The sequence below is a fragment of the Hemibagrus wyckioides genome, linkage group LG15 (genome assembly GCF_019097595.1).
Source record: "Hemibagrus wyckioides isolate EC202008001 linkage group LG15, SWU_Hwy_1.0, whole genome shotgun sequence".
In the NCBI taxonomy this organism is placed as follows: Eukaryota; Metazoa; Chordata; class Actinopteri; order Siluriformes; family Bagridae; genus Hemibagrus; species Hemibagrus wyckioides.
The window spans coordinates 10,861,965-10,885,257 of record NC_080724.1 but is presented as its reverse complement, the minus strand read 5'-3'; the positions used below and the strand labels follow the sequence as shown (position 1 = coordinate 10,885,257).

General features: G+C 40.3%; 1 protein-coding gene across 4 annotated transcripts in view; it reads left to right on the top strand.

The window, feature by feature from the left end:
* The first annotated feature begins 312 nt into the window (after positions 1-312).
* Positions 313-23,293, top strand: part of cpeb2 (cytoplasmic polyadenylation element binding protein 2) — a 29,392-nt gene continuing 6,411 nt past the window's right edge. The window contains exons 1-10 of one of the 4 annotated variants that reach the window (XM_058410450.1): positions 313-1,591; positions 4,612-4,875; positions 9,192-9,282; positions 11,246-11,296; positions 18,348-18,371; positions 18,632-18,802; positions 18,886-18,975; positions 20,509-20,627; positions 22,061-22,175; positions 22,921-23,102. In XM_058410450.1, coding sequence (XP_058266433.1) covers positions 656-1,591; positions 4,612-4,875; positions 9,192-9,282; positions 11,246-11,296; positions 18,348-18,371; positions 18,632-18,802; positions 18,886-18,975; positions 20,509-20,627; positions 22,061-22,175; positions 22,921-23,102 — 2,043 coding nt within the window. In that variant the 5' untranslated portion in view covers positions 313-655. The remainder of the gene's footprint in view (positions 1,592-4,611; positions 4,876-9,191; positions 9,283-11,245; positions 11,297-18,347; positions 18,372-18,631; positions 18,803-18,885; positions 18,976-20,508; positions 20,628-22,060; positions 22,176-22,920; positions 23,103-23,293) is intronic. The other 3 variants (XM_058410452.1, XM_058410451.1, XM_058410453.1) reach the window with 3 other exon arrangements.

Here is a 23,293-nt window from a genome sequence, read left to right as displayed (position 1 = left end):
GGGACTGCAAGCATGTCTGCACTAATAGACTACATTTGGTCCATGCAAAGGAGCTCAAATGGCGTCAAATTGTACCCTACTGCCCTGTCATAATATGTCAAAATATTAGAGTGAAGCCCTAGGCTCTTAGCGCGGTAGCATGCGGTTTAGGACACAGCCCGAGCTGTAGGGCAAAGCCTTGTGCTGCTACTGCTGCACCTTGTGAATAATTCATGAGGTGACGTGACACTGCGGCGAAGTGCCCGTTCGGTTGAACGGGGAGGTGGGCGTGTTTGTATAAATTATGGCCATGACGCAAGCGGATGAGTTTTTAATCCGCTGCCGCAGCAGATCAGATGAGCGGCCGGGTAACGCCGAGGAAGGGGGGGTGCGCAGTCGGTCGGTCGGTCGGCGTAAAACGGTCCGAAAAAATAACAATAACAAAAATAAAATAGCCACAGATTAATCATAGTAATAAGAAACTAAACGCGGAGGACCGTGTAACGACGATTTATCGACGACCGACCCCCTACAGCTCCTCCTCTCTCGATATACGCTATATAGGAAGTTAAAGGTCACTGTCTGCGCGCTCCCGTTTTTGTTCTTGGGAAAAAAAAGAAAAGGCCGCGACTATTCGCGAGCTCCCGTTTTTATTCCCGTATTTTGACGCAAATAAATGGGTGATTACGGCTTCGGCTTGTTACAGACAGCAAGTCTCGACAGCGGCAGCGCACTGTTCGGCGCATTCAGATCGTCCTATTCGAGCCTCTCCCCGGTCACCGGTGACCTCCTCCTCCCCACCGCCTCTCCTCCGTCTCTCTCCCGCAGCAGCAGTGCAGCAGCGTCCCCGCTCTTCCCGTCGGCCGCCGCGCCCCGGCGAATCATGCAGGATGAGCCCGCGGGGGTGACAGCCTCGCGGCGTCAGGTCGCGTCCACTGAGTCGAGCGACGAGGCCGGAAACGCGGCGGCCGAGCGATCGCCACCCACCGGTGGCGACAACGGAACCGGCCATACCCACACGGACTACGACTTCAGCGACTATAAGGCCGGACAAGGCCGCTTCGGTGCTGTCGCGTCACTACGTGACCTTGAGAGAGAAAGGAACGAAAATCAGCACGCAGAGTCTGAGTGCGCCCCCGAAGGCCCCGGTCAGCTCCCGGAGGACGCTCTGACCGATGCTGCGGCGCCATCGAGCGCATCCGTGAGTCCCAACAAGGTCCAGATCCGAATGGAGCCCACAAGTGCGCATCTCGCGGCGGCCTTTACGAGCCTCCCGCACCACGAGACCTCGACTGCTTCCCCCTCCCTGCCCGGGTTCGGTGCACCGTGGTCGGTGCACACGAGCTCCCCCCCTCCGCCTGTATCCAACAACGGGAGTCACATTATGCCTGGGACCGAACCCGATGGAGGATTCTACCCAGGAATCCCGTCTTCAGTGAATCCCGGCTTCTTTCAAAGCTTCTCACCCGGTGTGAACGCGCACGGGTTCGGCGCTCCGTTCTCGCCGCAGATGGGCGGCGCTCCGCCGCAGCACGCGCCCAGCCGCCGCTCCCCGCTCAGCCCGCAGCACGGCACCTTCCTGCAGCAGAGGAACAGCTACAACCAGCAGCAGGTGACACAGCAGACCACCCAGCGATCCTCTTCAGGGGATGCGCAATATATCGTTTATTATCATGATATTATTAGGTTTTTAAATCGATACATACATCACTGTACGGTGCAGTATGCAAATCAGTTTTGTGTGGTGTGATCACGTGGTGCATATATGTATGGCGATCTTTATCCATGTCGCCTCAATAATACGTGCTTAGTAGCTACATTGTAAGGTATCATTGCACAGAATCACTGTATGAGGTATGATGTGCATGTTTTAAACCATAATATTCTTTTTAAAAAGGCAATCATATCAGCTACTGAAACTCATTTCCATGGTGAAGAAAAAGGAACACACCCAGACAGAGTACATATAACTCTGAGAATAGTGGTCGACACCATATGTGCCAATGTAATTATATTTTGCCCATATTGTGCATTCGTAGGCTGGTTCAGAGGGATGGGTAGGATTAAAACCATAATTGTGCAGGAACCTAGCCAATCTGGCAACCTTTCATTTAATCAGCATCTTCATCTGTGCATAAGTACTGAATAATAGATCACAGGGCTTTTGTTATTAAACTCTGGCAGTACGATTATCCGTTGATAATTATCGTGTAACTATCGGCACGATATATTGTCACTCTTTATTATTATCGCAGACCTGGAAATAGATCATGTCATGAACGTGATGGAGGTCCACCTGAACACCATCAGCCGCGCATGGCCTATCAGCAAGGCCAGCGTTGGGGGTAAAATCAAATATCAGATAGCATGACACAAAAATTTATCTCAGTAATTTAACATTTAAAATCCGAATGAGTCCAGTTTCAATGTAGTTCATGAATAATTAAAATTTTAAAGGGTTAAATACCGATTAGCAAACATGATGCAAAGGAAAAGGTAGGGGTTTTTAATAATTAATTTAATTAAATTAATGTTTTTAATTATTTAATTTTTTAGTCCACATTTATTAAATAAAATAGTTTGGGACAGTGTCATGATATAATATATATTTTCATTTCTTTGATAAAATTCCCTGTCCACAGCAACGTCAGTAATCTTCTATTACACTAGCCATTATGATGTTATGTAAAGGCTTATAGTCTGTGTGTGTGTGTCGTGCAGTGTGTGGAGCTGATTAAACCCATAATTACACCGGACATTTGGACGCCAAGTAATTTTAAGTTTGTTTTTTGGTTATTTAGGAAAATACTTAGAGGACTAGAGGAGAACATGCATACTTTAACGGCGGCCATTTTGTACGAAGCTTGTTAGGTTTAAAGACGTCAGACAGAAACCAGAACGCACTTGCCTTCCGCAGTATGATCTATTCGTTATGTGTGTGTATAACAGGATATTTGTGTGGGAGATAATATATACGGCTTGGCATCTGCTCGATCTTTCAGGGTTTGATTGGATTGGATTGTAATGAACATGGTGCCTGAGGTCAGGAAGGTGAAACATGATGACATTATTATTGAATATTATTTTCCCCACCCATCTATAAATTGTGTTTTCATGGAAGATCGAAGAAGAACATGGATTTTTTTCCCCTCAGGTAACTGATAAGGGTGACAATAAAATGGCAGCACCAATCTGAGTCGTGAATCACCACACAGCACTGGAGTTTTGTTTTCTGAATATATTTAGCAACATTACAACCAACCATAATGTTACTAAAAATGGTCAAATACATTACTGACTGTTCTGACAGTTTTAGAAGTTAGCTGGACACATAAAACCACAGTTAATACATTATTTTCTAGGGTTTTAATGGCTGACTTAACAGCTTTCAGTCGATGCAATAGTGAAGCAGTCCAGGCTAGCTAGCTTTAGTGAACAGTTAACTATGACTGAAATATCGCTTTCAACAAAGAATTAAAACTAAATATTAGGTTGCCCTTAAAATTAAAACATTGTTTAATTGAGGTGTTAGCTTGCTGGCTAATTTACGTCTCTTCATTAACTAGCTTGTTAACTAGCTTGTTAACATTATTAACAAGCTAGTTAGCTTTAAGTTTAAACAGTTTAAACAATTAGGATTTGAATTTTAGCATAAATGTTTCTTTTGAGTACAAACTTGCTGAAAATTGTTCTAAACCTTTAGATTGTCTTCTATATTAGTCAACAATAAGCATGTTTTTTTGGTATTAGCTCTTTTGAGTTGTGTGTTGTGAATTCAGAATATATCCAGGCATTTACAGCTTACTCTGGAGGCAGCTCATGTTTTCGTTCCCAGCGTCTAGACGGCGATGTTATTATCAGTCATTTACACCAAAACACTCATCTTCTCCACACACACACACACACACACATATATATACACAGCCCGGTATCTAATTATACACACAGGCGCTGTAGGTTGTATAGCTGGGTGTGGTGAATATGCACAGGAGAGATGGTAAGAGTACACTGAATGAAAAACCAACACACACACACTCGTATGTACAGACACACACACACACCCACAGAAAAAACACCAAAACATATCCGGTTATACGGAGTGCAAATATGTGCACAGATTAAAGTGTGTACTTTGGTGTTTTGTCCGTAAGCTCTGTGTGTGTTTGTGTGTGTGTGTGTGTTTGTGTGTGTGTGTTTGTGTGTGTATTGCCTGTGCAGTGAAGGTTTAAGAAGCTTTTAAGCTTTTCTTGACTTCCCACCCGCCCAACCACACACATACACACTCATTAATATTCACACCCATGCTGACTTGATACAGATCTTTAAGTTTCTTTTCCTTTACTTTTCTTGTCTCTCTTTTGGTCTTCCTTGCCTTTCTGTCCACACCTTCATTTCTCTTTATCGCTCTTTTTTCTGTTTCTATTTCTGTCTTTTCCTTTATTTTCTCTTCCTTGCTCTTGTTTTTTTTTTTGTTTGTTTTATAGTCCACTTTTTCTCCCTCTCTGTTTTTTATTCCCACATTTCTCCTCCTCTTTTCTCTTCCTCTGTCTGTCTATGTCTATATTCTGTCTTACTGTCACTCAGTTCATTAGCGTAACTCTTCTCTCTCTTTTTCTCTCTCTGTTTTCACAGCCCCTGATGAAACAGTCTCTGTGGGGCAGCGGCTGGAACTCGGCAGGCGTGTCCTGGGGCAGGGACCATCGAGGGCGTGGCGTGGGCATGGCTGTGCCTGTCTCGCTCGGCCAGATCTCGCCCATGAAGAAGCCGTTCAGCAGCGGGAGTGTCATCGCCCCGCCCAAGTTCCCACGCTCCGGGGCTTCACTCGCCCCTAAGCCATGGAGTGACGACAATGTTTTCCGTACCGACAACAACAGCAACACACTGCTGCCTCTGCAGGTACAAACCCAAACAATGATTACAACATTTTAGCGTGAACCTAAACTTCAGCGTTTCACACAAGCTAAGTTACATTTACATGGTGACAGATGATTTTGTACCATTTTGTTGTCGCTTCACTTTACCACTACAGATGTGCTACATTTTTTGGAGTATATCTCTGTGGTCTGCCAGATGAAGGAATTGAGATGAATCAGAATTGAGAGAGAAAGAGATTCTGAAAGAGAGAGAAAGGCAAGTGTGTGTGAGAAAGAGTGAGAGAAGGGAGTGAGATAGAGAGAGATTGTGATGGAGAGAGACTGAGATTGAGAGAGAAAGTAAAGAGAGGGCGTGTGTGAACAAGAGAGAGAGATAGAGAGAGATTTTGAAAGATAGAGAGAGATTGAGAGAAGTGAAAGAGAGATTAAGAGTGTGTGTGTGTGAGAGAGAGAGAGAGAGAGAGAGTGTGTATGTACATGCATGAGAGCGAGAACAGGGTGAGAGTGTGTGGGTGTGGAAGTGGATCTTTCAGAGCTTAACTATTGTGTGTGTGTGTTAAGAGAAAGGCCACCTCATTTACATATGAATCCTGCATGAGCACCTGGATTCACTGGTCTGTATTCATGCAGTCACCTGACTTGACAGAGCCTGTTTTGCTGTTTCACCCAATCACACAGTATCAGTGAAAAAATCAGAGCTGGCTTTTATTTAACTGCAGTAAAGTATTTTATCTGTATTGTTTTGCAGTAAATCTTTTTCCTCATTGTAATTGACCTATAGACGAAGGTTCCAGTCAAAACATGACAATCTCATCCGTTTCTAAAACCACAGGAACAAACACTGTGGTACAAACTGTTTATACTGAATCAGTCGCATGTTATTAATCAGATTAACATGACTGACCTCGGCCAAAGTAGCACATGGTCGCCTGTGGCATGTCATAATAATTATTACATAATCATCTTAACGAAATGAATCGAGCTGACTCGGATTCTTTGTGGTGATCCAGGGAGTCCATGGCACCCCCCAGTTACACTGATGTCCATTATATTACTTTTATTAATAAAATGGCATAAAGTTGTCAGGAAATTTGTATTTATTTAATTTTTATCAAACTACACTTACAACAGTGCTGCAAATTATTTCTTATTTTATAAAGCTATTATAAATAGCTTAAATCAGATAATTACAGCTTGAGTTTTGAGTGACTCAAATCATTTTATTCCATTCACCAAATGATTCATTTAGTTTTGTGCACTTCATTTGCCTAGAGTCGAGTCGATTCAGAGTCGAATCGCTTTCTGGAAGTGAATCGTGTAGAGGTAGTGAATTCGATTCATCCCAGTGACTCGAATCTTTTGATTCTGTTCATCAAAAAGATTTGTTCAGTTTTGTTCACTGATTCGTTCAGTGACTCTTATATCATTACACCTCACCTGTAATTGTAGTCATTATGAGTAAGTCATTGTTTCACTCATTCAGTATGTTCATTTAAAAGTTTTCAAGAGTGGAATGGAAGTGACCAAGAAGGATTAATTCATTTAAAAGGTTCATTCAAAAATACTGATTATTTCAGTATTAGTATGAAAAAACACTAGAATGGGATGAAAATGATGTTCATGGGATGTGGATAATTTTAATAATAATAATGATAATGTTGTTGTTCTTTTGGCTGCTCCCTATTTGGGGTCGCCACAGCAGATCATTTGGTCCTCATGTTTCGGTTTGGTACAGGTTTTATGCTGGATGCCCTTCCTGACGCATCCCTCCCATTTAACCCGGGCTTGGGACTGGCACTGAGAGTTAACTTTCCAGTGGCTGGGTTAGCTCCCTGCCCGGGAATCGAACCCCGGGCAGCGTCAATGAGAGGGTGGGATCCTGACACTGGACCACCAGGAGGCAATAGTAATAATGATAATAATTCTAATCTTAATAATAATAAAAGATGTCATCATTTCATGTTCACCATGCCCTAGAGAGTCGCAGAGCCTCAGCTTTGCAGATGACTTGTCTCAACTCTATACCTCGTCACTTTTTCCTCTTCCTCGATCGCGCACCCTTCCTGCTTTTTGGAATTCCACACATTCCTCGCGTCCTTCCTTCCTCCCTCATTCTCCTGAACTGGGCCACATGCGTCATGGTTAGAGAAAGTGATCCAGACGCATTCAAGTGTCGGAAAGGACGGGTTAGAAAGCTGGAGTGAAAAAAAATTTACTCAACAATGTGTGTGGAGTGTCTGATACCAAGCTACCAATCTGCCACACCGCTTACAAACCCCAGATGGCTTAAAAGCTGTCAGTAATAAAAACATGAGGCTCATACTTCTCACTCGTGTCCTCACACCGTGCTCAGCAGCTTCTCACCGTTTATTTTTGGAAGCTGGTGCTAACGCTAATGCTATGTATAGCGTTTCCAGGTAGCGCCTTAAATGCAGCGGTGGATGTGTAATGGCAGAATGTGTAAGGGGGTTAGCAGCATGCTGGAGAGGGGAAAAAACAAAATGAGGGCAGAGCTTCGTTTACATTTGCTGACCCAATTTCAAACCTGTTTATTCATTAACTAAGCTTTCTTTTACTTTTATAACTCTGTGTTTGTTAGCTTGCTAGCTAAAAGTTTATACTGTAGACCTGCTACATAAAACCGTACCTCTCTATGTGATATTAGCTATTAATGTTAGCTAATGTTGACAGCTAAACAGCTAATTTTATTTGGTATTTTGGACATGTGCGTCAATAAAACCAGCATTTTATGCTAAGCGGTTGTGTTTACTTGAGAAAATTACACTTGCACCGATGAAACGAAGCCAATGCTAAGGCTGTCTGTGGGAAGGCTAAGGCAGGTGAATTAAATCGACTTCTTTTGTATCTAAACTGGGATTTTGGGGGTTGAATATTTTTGGGTCAGTTTTTTTTTCCAGACACATTGTTCATGGTTTCAGTGTGTGGTTTGTGTAGAGTGTTGAGCGAGAGCCGGTCAGTGAGCTGAAGTGCTGATGAGGAGGGATAAAGATCATGGCTACATGTTTGGTGTTCTTCATGTAGGAGAGAGAGAGAGAGAGAGAAGACATGATACAGAGGTAAATCTTTTTTTGGGGGGTTCATTTGTTGAGCAGAATTCCTCAAAATTCCTTCAAAAGAACCGGATCAACCTGAGCCATTGCTTTCAGCTGCTGGTGATGGTAACATTAGTTTTTTGTTTTGCTTCCTGTGCTCTGAAATATGCACTAAATTTATAGTGTGAACATACACTAGCATAAATATGGAAGGAAGTAGTGCATGGATAGTAAGGCGGACAGTGTGAAATCAGGAATGGCTGCACATTAGAAATGCGTGTGCACTGCAGTTACTGTGGTTCTCCTGCATCAAATGAGCAACAAAGTGTTCTATCTTCAGGTCACTTTTATGCAATTTATGAGACCTAGTTGAGCTAAAAACTTTGCAACGCTGCAGCTAGGTCATTGTTGACACCGTAACATAATCCAGAGCTGGGTTTAGTCTGAAAAATGGGACACAGGAAATGCTGTGAAATGATCAGACCCACAGGAAGCAGACCAAGTGCTTAGTTATTTACAGTCCCGCTTGACACGTGCATATGTTTCCAAATACATGCAGTCAGTACACAGTGTGTCTGTGTGTGTGTGTGTCCTGTTCTCCTTGAGAGTAGTGTGTGTGTGTGTGTGTGTGTGTGTGTGTGCAGTAAACATTCCCCTCACTGTCCACACACATCTGTGGTATTGCTTTTGTCAGGATACCCTTCTGACATTTATAGCAAAGCAGAAAGAGATGTTATCCAGTACACACACACACATACACTCACGAACGCACACATTGTTACCGTCCATAAGGTCAGCGTTCCTGGATTTTCCAGGAATAAAGGGCATCCACTTCAGTATTAGTTATAAACACATCGCTCACATGAACCAGAGGAAGCACAGGAGGAATCTCCCAGCATGCATTAGGCTAACAGTGAAATTCTGTCAGTTCTGAGACTCAAAGTGGAGTAAAAACACTAAAGTGTATTATTTATTTTATACCACATCAGTGTTCTAAAAGCAACATGTCATACTTTTTAGAGTTACATTTAACTTTATGACAAAGAACAAGTTAGTTCCAGGTACTGCTTAAGTTATAGCAGCTATAAACGTAAATGAATGAGACTGACTGGAAACCATAAATGTTAAACAACACTAGCACAATGCATCATGTCAAGATTCATATAGTCATTTTATATCACTATACAAGCGTACCTCCACTACACAAGTGACTCAATACCTTCTGACCGATCAGAACACCGCCGTGGTCCGAGCCGGAATACTGACTCTGTATCTCTGTTGTCAGGATCGCGGCAGAATGTACGACAGTCTGAACATGCACTCACTGGAGAGCTCTCTGATCGACATCATCAGGGCCGAGCAGGACCCTCTGAAAGGTAAGAATCGCTTCCCACTTCCCGCTTCCTACTTTCCACTTCCTACTTCCTGTGCACTCTAGTTATATGTTGCTGAGTGCTTTAAAACATCCATGATGGAAATTAAAGGAATATGCCAGAGTGTATTTAGTCTGATCTTTTCCTTGTTTTCTGTAGCGTGTGTGTGATTACCGCAAACAAAAGAAAATTCTGACACGTTTTTATTGTATTGAGAAAACAACTGAAACCCTGTTTACTCAAAACACACACAGAAATCTAAGGGCAGGTGTTGGGGCATCGTTATTCTACTCCAGGCACTGTAAACATAACATTAAAAAAATACTACATGACGCATTAACATCTAAACAAAATATATACACTGATCAAGCGTAACATTATGAAGTGAATAACACTGATTATCTCCTCATCATGGGACCTGTTAGTGGGTGGGATATATTAGGCAGCAAGTGAACATTTTGTCCTCAAAGTTTTTGTGTTAGAAGCAGGAAAAATGGACAAGTGTAAAGATTTGAGCGAGTTTGACAAAGGGCCAAATTGTGATGGCTAGGTGACAGCTCTTGTGGGGTGTTCCTGGTCTGCAGTGACAGTAGCTATCAAAAGTATCCTTTGAGTCCTGTAAATCCTTTACATTCTGTAAGAATCCTTTAAGCCCTGCAAGTTGCGAGGTGGGGCCCATCGAGAACCCATCTCACAACTTACAGGACTTAAAGGATCTGCTGCTAACATCTTGGTGCCAGACCACAACACACCTTCAGGGATCTACTGAAGTCCATGCCTCGATGGGTCAGGGCTGTTTTGGCAGAAAAAGAGGGACCAACACAATATTAAGCAGGTGGTCATAATGATATGCCTGATCGGTGTACATATAGCTAGGTACAGCTATAGGTATAGATATAGATAGATAGATATAGATAGAATAATCACTTAGCGATCAGCTGATGTAAGATTTTCACCAGAAAGAATTCATTTGCGTTCTCAGAAAAACCCTGAATGAGCTTCAGATCATGTCAATCATACACGATATAAAAGCTTGTGCGTGGAGGTTGTAAAACCCAGGGTTTTTTTTTGCAGAAATGCATCACTGCATCCACCTTCATCTCATGATTGGCAAGTGCCTGTGTGATTGACAGGTCAGAGAACGTATGCCATCGCTCCTTTTGGGCCAAAGTTATTCAAAATAAAATTCAACGCTGTGACATGAGCCGTGTTTTCTTACTTGGCCATTTAAATCCAACACATGCACAGAAGGTACAGATTGCTGTAGTGAAAGTAATCAGACACATGCCTGTTATTCATTCGATTAACAGGTTATTAAAAAAACTCATTCAATGAGCCCCGAATTTCTATTTTTTAATGTCATTTTGATTTTTATTTCCATCAGACGGAATATTAGGAAGCTTGAAAATGTAGCCACTCATAACCTCATCAAGAAAAATTCCACATGCTCAATCGATTTCATTAGATCTGGTAGTTAATTTAAAAATATTGATCATTTTTTAAAGCATGGTTCCATTGGCATCCATGCAATGTTAAATATTTGTCTGGGACTGGAAAAATCCTGGCTGGAAGCCTGTAATGTGTGTGTGTGTGTGTGTTCATGGGGCGTGTCAGGGTGTTGCAGCACCTCTTTCTCTTTCTTCACTCTTTGTGTATTTTCACTGATGAGAATTTTTCTGTCAGTTTTATTTGTTTAACGCTTGTAACAGCAGACACCATCATGAAGCAGCTTTACAGAAATCCCGATGCAGGGTTAGATCCAAAAGCCGGGGAAAAACTCCCCTTGATGGCATGTGAAAGAAACCTTAAAATAGAACCGAGTTTGAAAAATCTGTACTATTATTCCTGTCAGTGGATTATTAGTCATTACCCAGTGCATCATGGGAGTTTGTCGCAGTGTGTCATTTAGCTTTTCGTGTTTGTGTGTGTCATTCTTTCTCTTTCTCTGTCTCCTTCTGGTGTTCAGGCCGCATGGGATGCCCACATCCTGGCGCCGATGGCCTGCTCATGCTCAATGGTAATTACATCAGCCAATCACATTTCTCTGTGCTCCTTCCTTTTGACCCCATCTTCTGTAACCTAATAGCTCATCATTTACACCATATCTGTTTACATCCGAGCTCTGAACCTCATATTGTGGTCTAGTACAGCTGTATGACATGTCCAGGATTAGGAAGAGTATTAGACATAATAAAACTTCTTTAAATGATTAAACCGAGAAATGATTCTCACTTATGTAATTACATCACTTTCTCATCAGCTGATATTATACAAGTTATATTAGATACTGGATACTAAGACTTAAAATGTTGGTCTTAGTACAAAAACTAAATATTATCTAACTTCTATTTCACCCTTTCCAGAAAATCGATAACATTTTTCTCAGCTAATAAAATGTTTGTGAATGCAAGGAAGTCACCAAACAAGAAGCGAATGCTAACTTGCAAAGAAAAGCAAACCAGAGAGAGAGAGAGAGAGTGAAAACAAAACAGCAAGCAAAAGCAAGTGATTGAAAGCAAAACACTGAAACAAAAGTAAAGTAATAAGACCAACCATCGATCAAAAGCTAACCAGTGAATGAATGCAAACCAGTAAATGAAAGCAAGCCATCAAATGAACCCACAGTGGTGCATGAAAGCTAACCAGAAATCAAAACAAAAGCACCAGCAAGCAAACTAGTTAGCGACAGGAAACTGTTAACCAGTCAACGAAAGCAAACCAGTGAATGAAATCAGAGCAGCGAACGAAAGCAAACCAGCAAACAAAAGCTAATCTGGCAGCCTGAACCACGCCCTGAATGTTTTCATTAGAGTATTAGGCCACGCCCACAGACTTTTAAGCTCAGTCTGTTTAGTAAACATAGCAGTATTTTTTACTGTATATTTCTGCCCTGATTTTGATTTAAAAATTTGCTGTAAAGTCATTAAACCCCAAAAACATTTGCTCTATTTTTAAACCGTATTTCTTTAAATAGTGCCACAAGCACATTTAGACATTTTATACGGGTCACGGTGGGGGGATGCGTTTCAAGCAGCCGCTTTTTATAGCGTGACCTTATCACTTGCAGCCACCTGGGGCCAGTGGGAAGGACTGTCCAAAGGTCAAAGGTTGTATTGGGGGTGTCTGAAAAGCCTTCCACCAGTTTGCTGCTCATCATATCCTAGTCTGACCGCATCCCTAAGTGTCTGAGAAAAAAATGCCAATCAAATTTAGCAGAAAAAAAGATTGAATTAGGGTAAAGTGCTTTTTCGTTATTAGACCCGCGTAGACATCGACGCTGTGGATCCCGTGTCGTCGCTCTGAAGTCTGAAAACCTCAATGTGATTAAACCGGTGCACTGGCTCCGTATTTATCAGACATCATGGCAGTAACAGCAATTACTCCGGATCAGATCTCTCTCTTTAGATGACTCTTTTATCCTTCAGTGCTTTTTATTAAATAGATATGAATGAGATTGATCAGTACACCAGTTTGATTTAGTGTCTAGTTTCTCCACAGCTGCAGTACATCTTTATAATATTTACAGATTAACCACAAACGCATACATCAGTGTAAGGGGTGTGATGTTTCAGGATCAGGAAGCTGTTGCGTGAAATTTCTTCACAACCCCGACAAATTGATAGAACTAATTTACAGGATGCAGGGTTTTGTTCTTCGAATCCCACTAGCAGGTTTTACATCTGAGACGAAAGAGGTGTTTCTTCTGATATTTTCACCGCATAATCCACGTCTCAGTGAGCCTATATGCTTACCTTTCCCTCTCTAGAGCTTTCTACAGTCTTTGGTCACTGTGTAAACCCTAAAGAAATGGAATCCCGGGTTATCTTGTTTCACAATGCTCATACTTTACTAAAGATTCACAATTAACCCTGGGTTTCTTTGCATATTTGCTTACAGCATCAACATCCATGATTGGGTAAATACAGCGTCAAAAAAAATTGATATAAATCCTCTTTGGGATTTTTTTTGAAGATGCAAGAAAACTTTATATTAACTTTTTTCTTTCCCAAGCTGCAATTATTAGTTTTTTGTGCTTTCTTGAAAGAAACAGAAATACAATTTAATATCATTTAACCGCAAGACTTTAAAATATTGTATGACATGAATTTTGCTTCAAATGAACTACAGAAACGATAAATAAACATGTATAAACAAATCCATAATGAATAGAAAATAAATAGTCGATTAGAGAGAGAGAGAGAGAGTCACCCAGAAAAATGTATACACATTTCAGGATTTAAGAAATTTTTTTATAAAAAAAATTTGTATAAATATTATATTACTAAATGTATTGCTATATGTTATAGATTGATTTATATGATGATATTATGATAATATTATTAATATTATACTAATATTATTTACATCATACTATTTTTCTTTTCCTGAAGTGTATATACATTTTTTGGCCGACTCTGTATATATAAATAGTGAACATGAAGCCATATTTAAAAATATAAAAATAAAGGGGAAAGAGCCTCTAGTGGACATAGTCTAGTACTGCAGGAGTCAGGCCAAAGCCATGTCTAGTCAATAGGCTGATAAATGTAAATTTTGTTGTGAGCTGTTTGAGCGTCACAAAGTCATGAAACTAAGCAAACTTACTTACAACCAGTTGTTCTTTCTATGTAAAATGTTTTGAAACATCAGGACTTTCCACTGTTAAGATATAAGAACATTAATTTTCTTCTATTATGTCCTCACCATAGCAACATCATTCACAATATCACAAATTCCTTCACGGTTTCAAATCAGCCATGTCTTGCTATTATTCTGACTGATTTTCAACCAAATCAAAGGGACAAAACATTAGATTTCTAAAAGTGACACACTTCCTGCTGCCAGTTGGTGGCGCTATGACTGAGACTCACAGTAGTCATGTCCGTGTGATCAGCTTTCTTCTCTTAACATAAAGTTGAGGTTTGATGTACATCACTCGATATACACCGAAGTTATTAGCCACTTCCTGTTTCCTTTTATTCGTCATAAGTTTAAGGGCTCCTCACGGCTGAACCATTTGAGATATCAAAAATCCCTCATCAATTTTATATTCTCAATGTGTTCAGATCATACTGGACCCTGTTTGGTCAAAATCATACAAATCCCCTAGGAGGAGTATATCAAATTCCATTGGGTGCGTTTTTAAAACATCCCAAAATAACTGACTTCCTGTTGAGCAGATCCCATGACAGGTGGATGAACGTCATTTAGCTCAATGAGATCTAAATATTTACCGGGTCTCATGCATATACGTCCAAGTGAATATGAGCTGTGCAGCTATATTTCTGACAAAGTTCCAGGGGGCGCTGTGAAGGCCCTGTGCCACACCAGGGGACCAGCCACACTGGACTTTCTCATTAACATTTACACTCTCTATGTGAAATATTTTGGAACATTAGGCCTTTCCACTCATAAGATATGAGAAGATTCATTTTCTTCTATTATTTTCTCATGTAAATCGTCTCCATAGTAACACGATTCAAGATATCAAAAATTCCTTCATGGTTTCACATCAGCCATGTCTTGACATTATTCTGACTGATTTTGAACCAAATCAGGTGAAAGTAAGGGAGAAAATATTAGAGATATCAAAAAGTGACACAGTCGGTGGCGCTATGACTGAGACTCACAGTTGTCATATCCATGTGATCAGCTTTCAATGCTTAACATAATCATGTAGGTTTCATGTAGATCACTTAATGTACACAGAAGTTATTAGCCACTTCCTGTTTCGTATTATTCGCCATAAGTTTAAGGGCTTCTCACGGCTGAACCGTTTGAGATATCAAAAGTCCCTCATCAAGTTTGCATTATCAATGTCCTGAGATCATTTTAGCCTGGGTTTGGTGGCGGTTGTATCAATTACCTAGGAGGAGTATTTCAAATTCTATTGGGTGTGTTTTGAAAACAACTCAAAATAACTCACTTCCTGTGGATTAGACTTAATGACATGCAGTGTGAAAGTTGTTCAGCTCAATGAGATCTAAGTGTGTACCAAGTTGTACATGGATACGTGCAAGTGTGTATCAGCAATGCAGCAAGATTTTCCAGGGGGCGCTGTAACGGGTGTGTGCTACGGGTGTGCGCTAGGGCCGAGCCACAGTGATCTCCTAATGGCCGCAGATTCCAATCTGTCTGCTGATTTTCATGAGTTTTTGAGCATGTTAAGGGGTCCAAAATGCCCCGAAAGGTTGAAATATATATATGTATATATAATTCTAACGAAAACAATAGGGCTTCTGCACCTATGGTGCAAGGCCTCTGGCCTTGCTCCTTCGGTGCTCGGGCCCTAATTATAAATATTAATATTGGAGACTGGATAGTCATAACCTATAGGAAAGCACGTGAAAAGATGTAATTATAGTTTTTAAATCTGTTCAGTCATATTGCAGAATTAATTTAGAAATTAATATGAAATTTCAGACAAAAATGAAGTAATAACAAAATAACAATTTGCCCTGCCCCTGAAAATTTGATGTTATGTATAGCTTACTAGCTAAACATACTGCTGTTTTCTGTGATTGTGATCAACGAGGCGCACATTGTTTAATTTCTGATTGGATATCCGTCGCTAAGCGTCTATCACTCTAACAGTGCATCGTTTCACATGGTATACTTTGAACACCGCAGTGTGAGGTTAATACAGCACCGCTTCAGCTAGTGTAAAAGTTCTGGGGTTAGAAACATGGTTTTCGAATGACAACAGAACGAAAATCCTTTCAGACGTCTGGCGATTAAACGTTAAGCGTTAAGCACAGTTTTACTCTGTCAGGTTGATCTTCACTTCATGGCTCTGCCCCAGTATTTCATCAGACAGATTAAAAAGACAAACGGAAAATTCCGGAGATCAAGAGTCAAATGTTCCGAACCAAAAAAATGAGAATCCAGAGATCTTCTGTATCTATCATGAGACCAGTTAAGGAAATCCTGCGCCGGCCAATCGGCTTTCTCGTCACTCTGAGAGTTTGGCCAAACAATCCTTGTCCATTTATAGCAGCACTGGAAGGCGATGCAGAGCGTCTGCTTCAGCTGAGACTGACTCGCTTTTAAAGTCGGGCCAGTTTTTAGATCCAGTCTGTATTTTTAGCGCTTTACTCTGTCAGGGTTCATGTCAGAAGCAGCTGCTTCCTTTCTTTCCTAATGAGAGATCGTGTGTGTGAAATGAACACAAAGCCAAGTGAACATAAAGGCAAGGAAGACATTTATATAACATAATAAATGCATAATTCTTTAATTTATTAATTAAAGATAATTCTTGTTTGTTCAATTCCTGGATTTCTCTGTCACATCGGAGCGACACACAACCGTTAACTGAAATACAGCAGCAAACTAGCCCCTGTGTCACGGTTTAATCACAAATATTTTAGCATAAACATAAAATATAGAATATGTTTCAGGGAGGAGTTTTGTTTTCAACACATCACATTTTCTTCTTACACACACAAGTCCATTTTACTCACTCCGACACATGACTGACGAGGTCACATGAATCATCAGAGTTCGGTCGTGGTCATGTGACTGGCTGCATGATGATAACTCACATGACAGAGAGAGAGAGAGAGAGAATGTTTTTGAGGGCCTTCAGTTCCTCCATCACACATTACTTATCCTACAAACGCTGGTTTTCTGGATTATTCCAAAGCCACCAATATTCTTTAATATCAACTACAGCTATACAAATTAGAGCAAACTTATTAGAGTTGTTATTAATAATTAATAATATTAATTGTAAAATATTAAGAGGAATATTAAGAAGAAGAGCAAATTTTATTTATACAGCTTGCAATTTCTCAAAATTAATTTAAATTTCCTGAGAAATTGGCTACATAACTTACACATTTACCGAAATGTTAGCTAATCATTTCTGGACAATACAGTGGACAAACTACTGGCTTTTAACCTTTAAATAAAATACACACAGATTATAACGTAAAGATGTGAAAGGTCTTTCTAGAAATATTGTGTGTGTTGATGACAGCCATGTTGTTTCATGCTATTAGTGTAGCTTTGACTCAGAAAAGAAAAAGGTGAATGTTTAATATACTGGATTTTGCTCCAAATTCAGATCCTGTGGTGATTTTCATCAGCGGCCCTTCTGTGATTTTAGGATTTAAACCCACAACCTTCAGGTCACAGATGTGGCACGACCCGAAATATAGATTTTAGAGAAATAACTAAAGTTTGAAATGCTTCCATTTCTTCCTTCCACAATCATGTCGCTGTACAAAATGTGTCATTTGTATTTGTGTACCATGTGTGCTGTGTTTGTGTGTTTATGTAAATTACTCAACTTTACAAATCAACATGAACAAAAAGTCGATTTTATGCATTTTCCCCAAAAAGCAAATGAAATGCCAGAACTCAGTAAGCCACGGCGCGTGATGCACGCTAATTCAGAGCGAGTGATGCCGACCCCAGACATAATCTATATAAAACATAATAATAAACATGGAAAAGTCTCCAGTGTTCAGTAACACACCAAGCTGTGTTATTTCTAGCTGCTGACAGATATTAGCCACACACTCGTTTTGGACGTTACAAAAAACATTCAAATGTATCCATAAACAGATAAAAAGCATATGAAAATATGAAAAATATCGAATAAGAAGAAATTTGTTCTAGTTTTGAAGAGGAAGAAAACTCTCTTATTCGATGTAGCAAAAAAACCTATTTCATTATAAATAAAAATAATAAATAAATATAATATATAATATATTATATAATATAATATATAATATTAAATAAACAAACAAAATATTTGATCAAAAATCAAATTATATATTTAAAAAAATATTTAAAAAAATTATTCAATTCAGACTTATCCCATCTGCTTTGTTTGTATTTTTTAGAAAGTCTTCAATCGTATATTTACGGATGAGGTTTAGTTTTAGAGAGGTTCGCGTCTCTTACATTCCTACGATGAAACGAAGCAAACGTCAGACACTGAACACGCCTTGGCTTACGAATGTCTGGGTTGAAAGGAAAACGTGTGAAATGGATTTTTACTTTAAACTAAAGCTTTTCCCCTCACATCACAACCTTTTCTACTCTGTTCTGTTTACATGCAGCAAGGAGTTACGGCAGACGACGAGGTAAACTCCACTTCCTGCACCGTCTAACCGCCACCACACTCTATACTCCATACTCTCCGTCACGTGATTTAATAAGCACTCCTCTGGGACTAGTTTTAGCTCCACCTTCACTGATTGGGTGGTTACATTTAATCAGGGCTTGTTTATCACGTAACACGAATCAAAATAAACATACGTCATCGCAGGCGTCGGTGAAGTGATGAGGAAAGAATTCACATTTGTTTATTGTTTATTCACGTTCATCTTTATGTTTTCTCTAGGACGCTCCTCCCTCTTTCCAATTGACGACGGTCTCCTTGACGACGGCCACGGCAACCAGGGCGTACCCGGAGTTCTGGGGTCTTCCGGTTATCCGCATCAGAACGGCGAGCGCATCGAGAGGTTCTCGCGGAAGGTGTTCGTGGGCGGTCTGCCCCCCGATATAGACGAAGGTGACTGGAGCTTTAGATTCGTTCCGAATTTTAGAGATTGGTCTAAAGTTTTCGTAAAGCTTACTGTCTCTGTACACTTGCAGATGAGATCACTTCCAGTTTTCGCCGCTTTGGTCACCTGGTGGTTGATTGGCCACACAAGGCAGAGAGCAAATCCTACTTTCCTCCAAAAGGTAATCAGAAATAGTAATAATAATAATAGTGTTGTAGTGCTATTGAATTCTGTGGAGAACTTGAAGGGACCTTCTTGTGATAACGACATTTCATGCTATTTATGAAAAGGACATGTAATGTCTATCACATACACACTGATTGTACACGCCACTCACTCTCTATGCATTCTGTGTCTCTGTATGTTTTTATTGTGTATGGTTTCTCGTCACCTTTTTTATGTTAAAGCTTCCTGTAGGTCAGGTGTGTACAGTCTTATCCACGAAGGGCCTGTGTGGCTGCAGGTTTACATTCCTACCAAGCCGAAGCCACACCTGAGTCTACTGAATGCATCAAGATCAGCTGATTAACCAGGTGGAATCAGGTGTGGCTCCTGCTTGATTGGAATGAAACCTGCACACACACACACACACTCACACATACACACACACACACACACACTCACACATACACACACACACACACACACACACACATGTTTATTAATGAATGAAAGAATCTGATGGCAGATTTGTACTAAGAATTGCTAATTTGCTAAATGCAGAGTTTTCAGTTTTACTCTCTCTCTCTCTCTCTCTCTCTCTCTTTCTCCCCTCTCTTCCTGTCCCCCTCATCCCCTTTCTCTGTTTCTCTGTCTCTCTCTCTCTCTCGCTCTGCCCATCTCTGTTCTTCTGTCTCTATTTCTCTTTTTCTCCCTCGGTTTCTCTCAGTAGGTGCATTTACATGGACACTTGTAATCCGATCGTAACAGGACTAGAAGCACAATCAGATTAAAAAAGTGTCATGTAAACACGTCAGTCGGATGGAATTTGCCACATCCGATTAAAATTTCAATCGGATGGTAAGGGGTGGTTTAAACCATTTTTAGTCCGATCGAGAGGACATGTAAACACTTAATCGGATGGAATATGTTCCTGGAAAATCCTGCGCATGTGCAATGACGTATGACGTACGGACGTTGATACAAATGACGTATGACGTATGGATGTTTTCGTGGACTGTGCACATGTCAAAAGATCTAATCCGATTCTAATCATGTGTCATGTAAACGCACGTAACAATCTGATTACTTTATACCGCGTTCATGTAAACGCTGCGATCGGATTCGTCCAAATTGAATTCAGTCCGATCTGATTAAAAAGTGTCCATGTAAACGCACCTTCTGTCTCTCTCTTTATGTCACCCTCTGTCCCCTTTCTTTCTTTCTTTCTTTCTCTGTGTCCCTCTCTCACTCTGCCCCCTCTGTTTTTCTGTCTCTATTTCACTTTCTCTCTTTCACACCTCTCTCTCTCTCTCTCTCTCTCTCTCTCGTCACCCTTGCTTCTTCTGTCTGTCTCTCTTTTTCTTTGTCTCTCTCCACCTGTCAATCACAATATTTTTGATCACTTTTTCAAGTTTTCTTTGTTGTTCATCAGATCTCAATCTGAAATTGTGATATATTCAGCCTTCACATTCCTACACACATGGGTTTGAGCTCTATTTACAGCTGATGAAGGAATGAAGGACAGATGTTATTTATTTGTTCTCTCTCCAAGGTTACGCCTTCCTGCTTTTCCAAGAGGAGACCTCGGTGCAGGCGCTGATCGAAGCCTGTCTGGAGGAGGACGGCAAACTCTACCTGTGTGTGTCCAGCCCCACCATCAAGGACAAGCCCGTGAGTCAGAACGTCTGCAATTTCCTAGCGCTGGCTGGGTTTATTAGAAGGCTCTGTGTGAAACGGTGTTCAACCTTGCTTACAGAAATGAGGTCACAGCAATGTTTACCCATAAATCACCACTCCAGGTGACTCCACCTGCTAGAGTGAGGAACGGAGCTCAGTGGGGGCTAGATATTTACAAAAGTAATAACTACAACAACAATAATAAATAGAATTTATTTACATATGAATATATAATATATTGAAGCTCAAAGTGCTTTACAAAGTGCAAGCAGCATAAAGCAATAAATAAAAATTTGATAAAAAATAAGTCTTAAAAAAATATATATTAACACAGTGATGATAAAATAAAGATAATATATTATCCATAAATTTTTTAAATATATATATTTTTAATATATTTCTCCTTACTGTATAGATAATTCTTTTTCTATTTTTTTATAGCTCTATATTTATTCTGTTTTTGCTCTACGGGCAATCAAACAGCACAAAGACATGTACCCTGTGTGGTTGGGTATGTGACAAATAAAATTTGAATATGAATAATTAGGATAAATTAGCAGTAAGGTGTTGAGCAAATCAAGGAATTGACCTGAAAAAATTAAAATGACTAATTAAATAAATCTAATATTAATATAAATTTTACATGAATAAATAATCAATTAAAATGTCCAGTGATGCAAATAGAAAACTAAAACCAAGCAAAAGTCACATGTTTTTAACTGAAAATGAGGGATGAGTAAGAGAGCAGTTTTAGTTTCAACACTGAACATGTCTTTGGTTTTGAATTTAGCTCAGATGCATCAAAACAAAAATGACACCGTTCTTACGCTAACACTTCTGCCGTATTGAGAAACGCTAAAATTGCTCCACAACAACTGTCAACTGAAGAAGAGAAGGAGAGATTTCAGGGACGCACAGAGGAGTTTTTACACGTTTCCACTTTTTCTCTTCGATTCCTTACTCAACGTATGACGTCATTAGAGCACAGCATTACTAAATAACAACACAGGATGTTAATACACAGTCGAGTCCATAGCCCCTGATCAGAATAGTGTCAGATTTTCACGACTTCCTGTTTCCATTTCTCTGAATAAGTGAATAATTTGTTTTGACTGTGTCAGTGTCAGTGTCAGGGTGTGGATCAACCTCAGGATCATCAGATCACATTACAGGAATGGCTTCAACTCCGTGTTCAGCTCCCGCTGCAAAGCTCGTTATTTTCATGGTCTTTTCAAATAATATTCACATAATATTCATTCCTGAGGAATAAGTATAATGTGTCTGATGTGATTAAAAATTTAGGAAACATTCCAAACAATACAACAAATTTTGAATTTGTCCGGATTTGATTCCTGGTTTTATTGTTGCTGCTTACTAGTGTGTGTGTGTGTGTGTGATTAATTGTGGTCTGACGTCTGTGTGTTTAGGTTCAGATCCGCCCATGGAACCTGAGCGACAGTGATTTTGTGATGGACGGCTCGCAGCCCCTCGACCCTCGCAAGACCATCTTCGTAGGCGGAGTTCCACGTCCTCTGAGAGCAGGTAACCTTCAGGCTTTTCCCTGATTTCAGTAGTAGCCTAAAGGTGTTGAGACACATCCTCGATGTTAAGAGGTCACTTGTGTACACGTGCAAGCTTATCTCTCCCACCAACGCGGCTGTCACGGTTATTCGTTGTACACGGCTGTTCGGTGTTACGGCTTTAAAATTGGATTGCGTTAAAGCTGGATTAAGACTCAGTCCTTGTAGAGCAATGCAGTGCAGTATTTTCGTTAACCTAGAGGGCTGTTTGTTTGCTCATGAAACACTCTAATAATTTTATACTACAAAGTTTCCAAGCAAAGTGACCCTGATTTACTGAATCAATCCTGTTTTTTTTTTCTTTTTGGTATGATGGCGCCCCCTGGTGGCACACAGCTTTTAAACTGTGCAATAAATGAGACTCGTCAGATATTCTTCAGTCCCTCTCAGACTTTTTTGTGACTGTTGCAGACAAGTTTGCTTGATTTTGCTGTTTTTTTGTTCTTGTTTTTGTGTAAAACTATCGAACTGGTGAAATTGTAAGCTCAGGATTCTTCTTCTAAACTCCTTCTAGTCAGATATGTAATGACTTTCTATAGTAGCTGTACTCTTAATAAGTAGCTGATATTTTTTAACATAATAGCATCTAGAAATAATACTTGAAGCATACATTTACTTTCACACAACATAGATTATTTTGTAGAAAACCGTTCAGCTGTCCGATATTTAAACATGGCTAATATGTAATGTGTTGTTTTATTCTGCAGTTGAGTTGGCGATGATCATGGATCGTCTGTACGGCGGCGTGTGTTACGCCGGGATCGACACTGACCCTGAGTTGAAGTACCCGAAAGGGGCGGGCCGAGTGGCTTTCTCCAATCAGCAGAGCTACATCGCCGCCATCAGCGCCCGATTCGTCCAGCTGCAGCACGGAGACATTGACAAACGGGTACGAAAACCGTTCAGATCTCATCCTTTATGAGGCGATGGGGCTGAATACTGAAATTCACTAGACATGAAATATTTTAGACTCATTTTACTTTCAGAAATGTAAACTGTAGCTGTCTGGATACATGGATGGGATTTTTAGCAAAGTCACTGTTTAAACGAGGGGGAGTATCCATCGATCAATCGTCCACA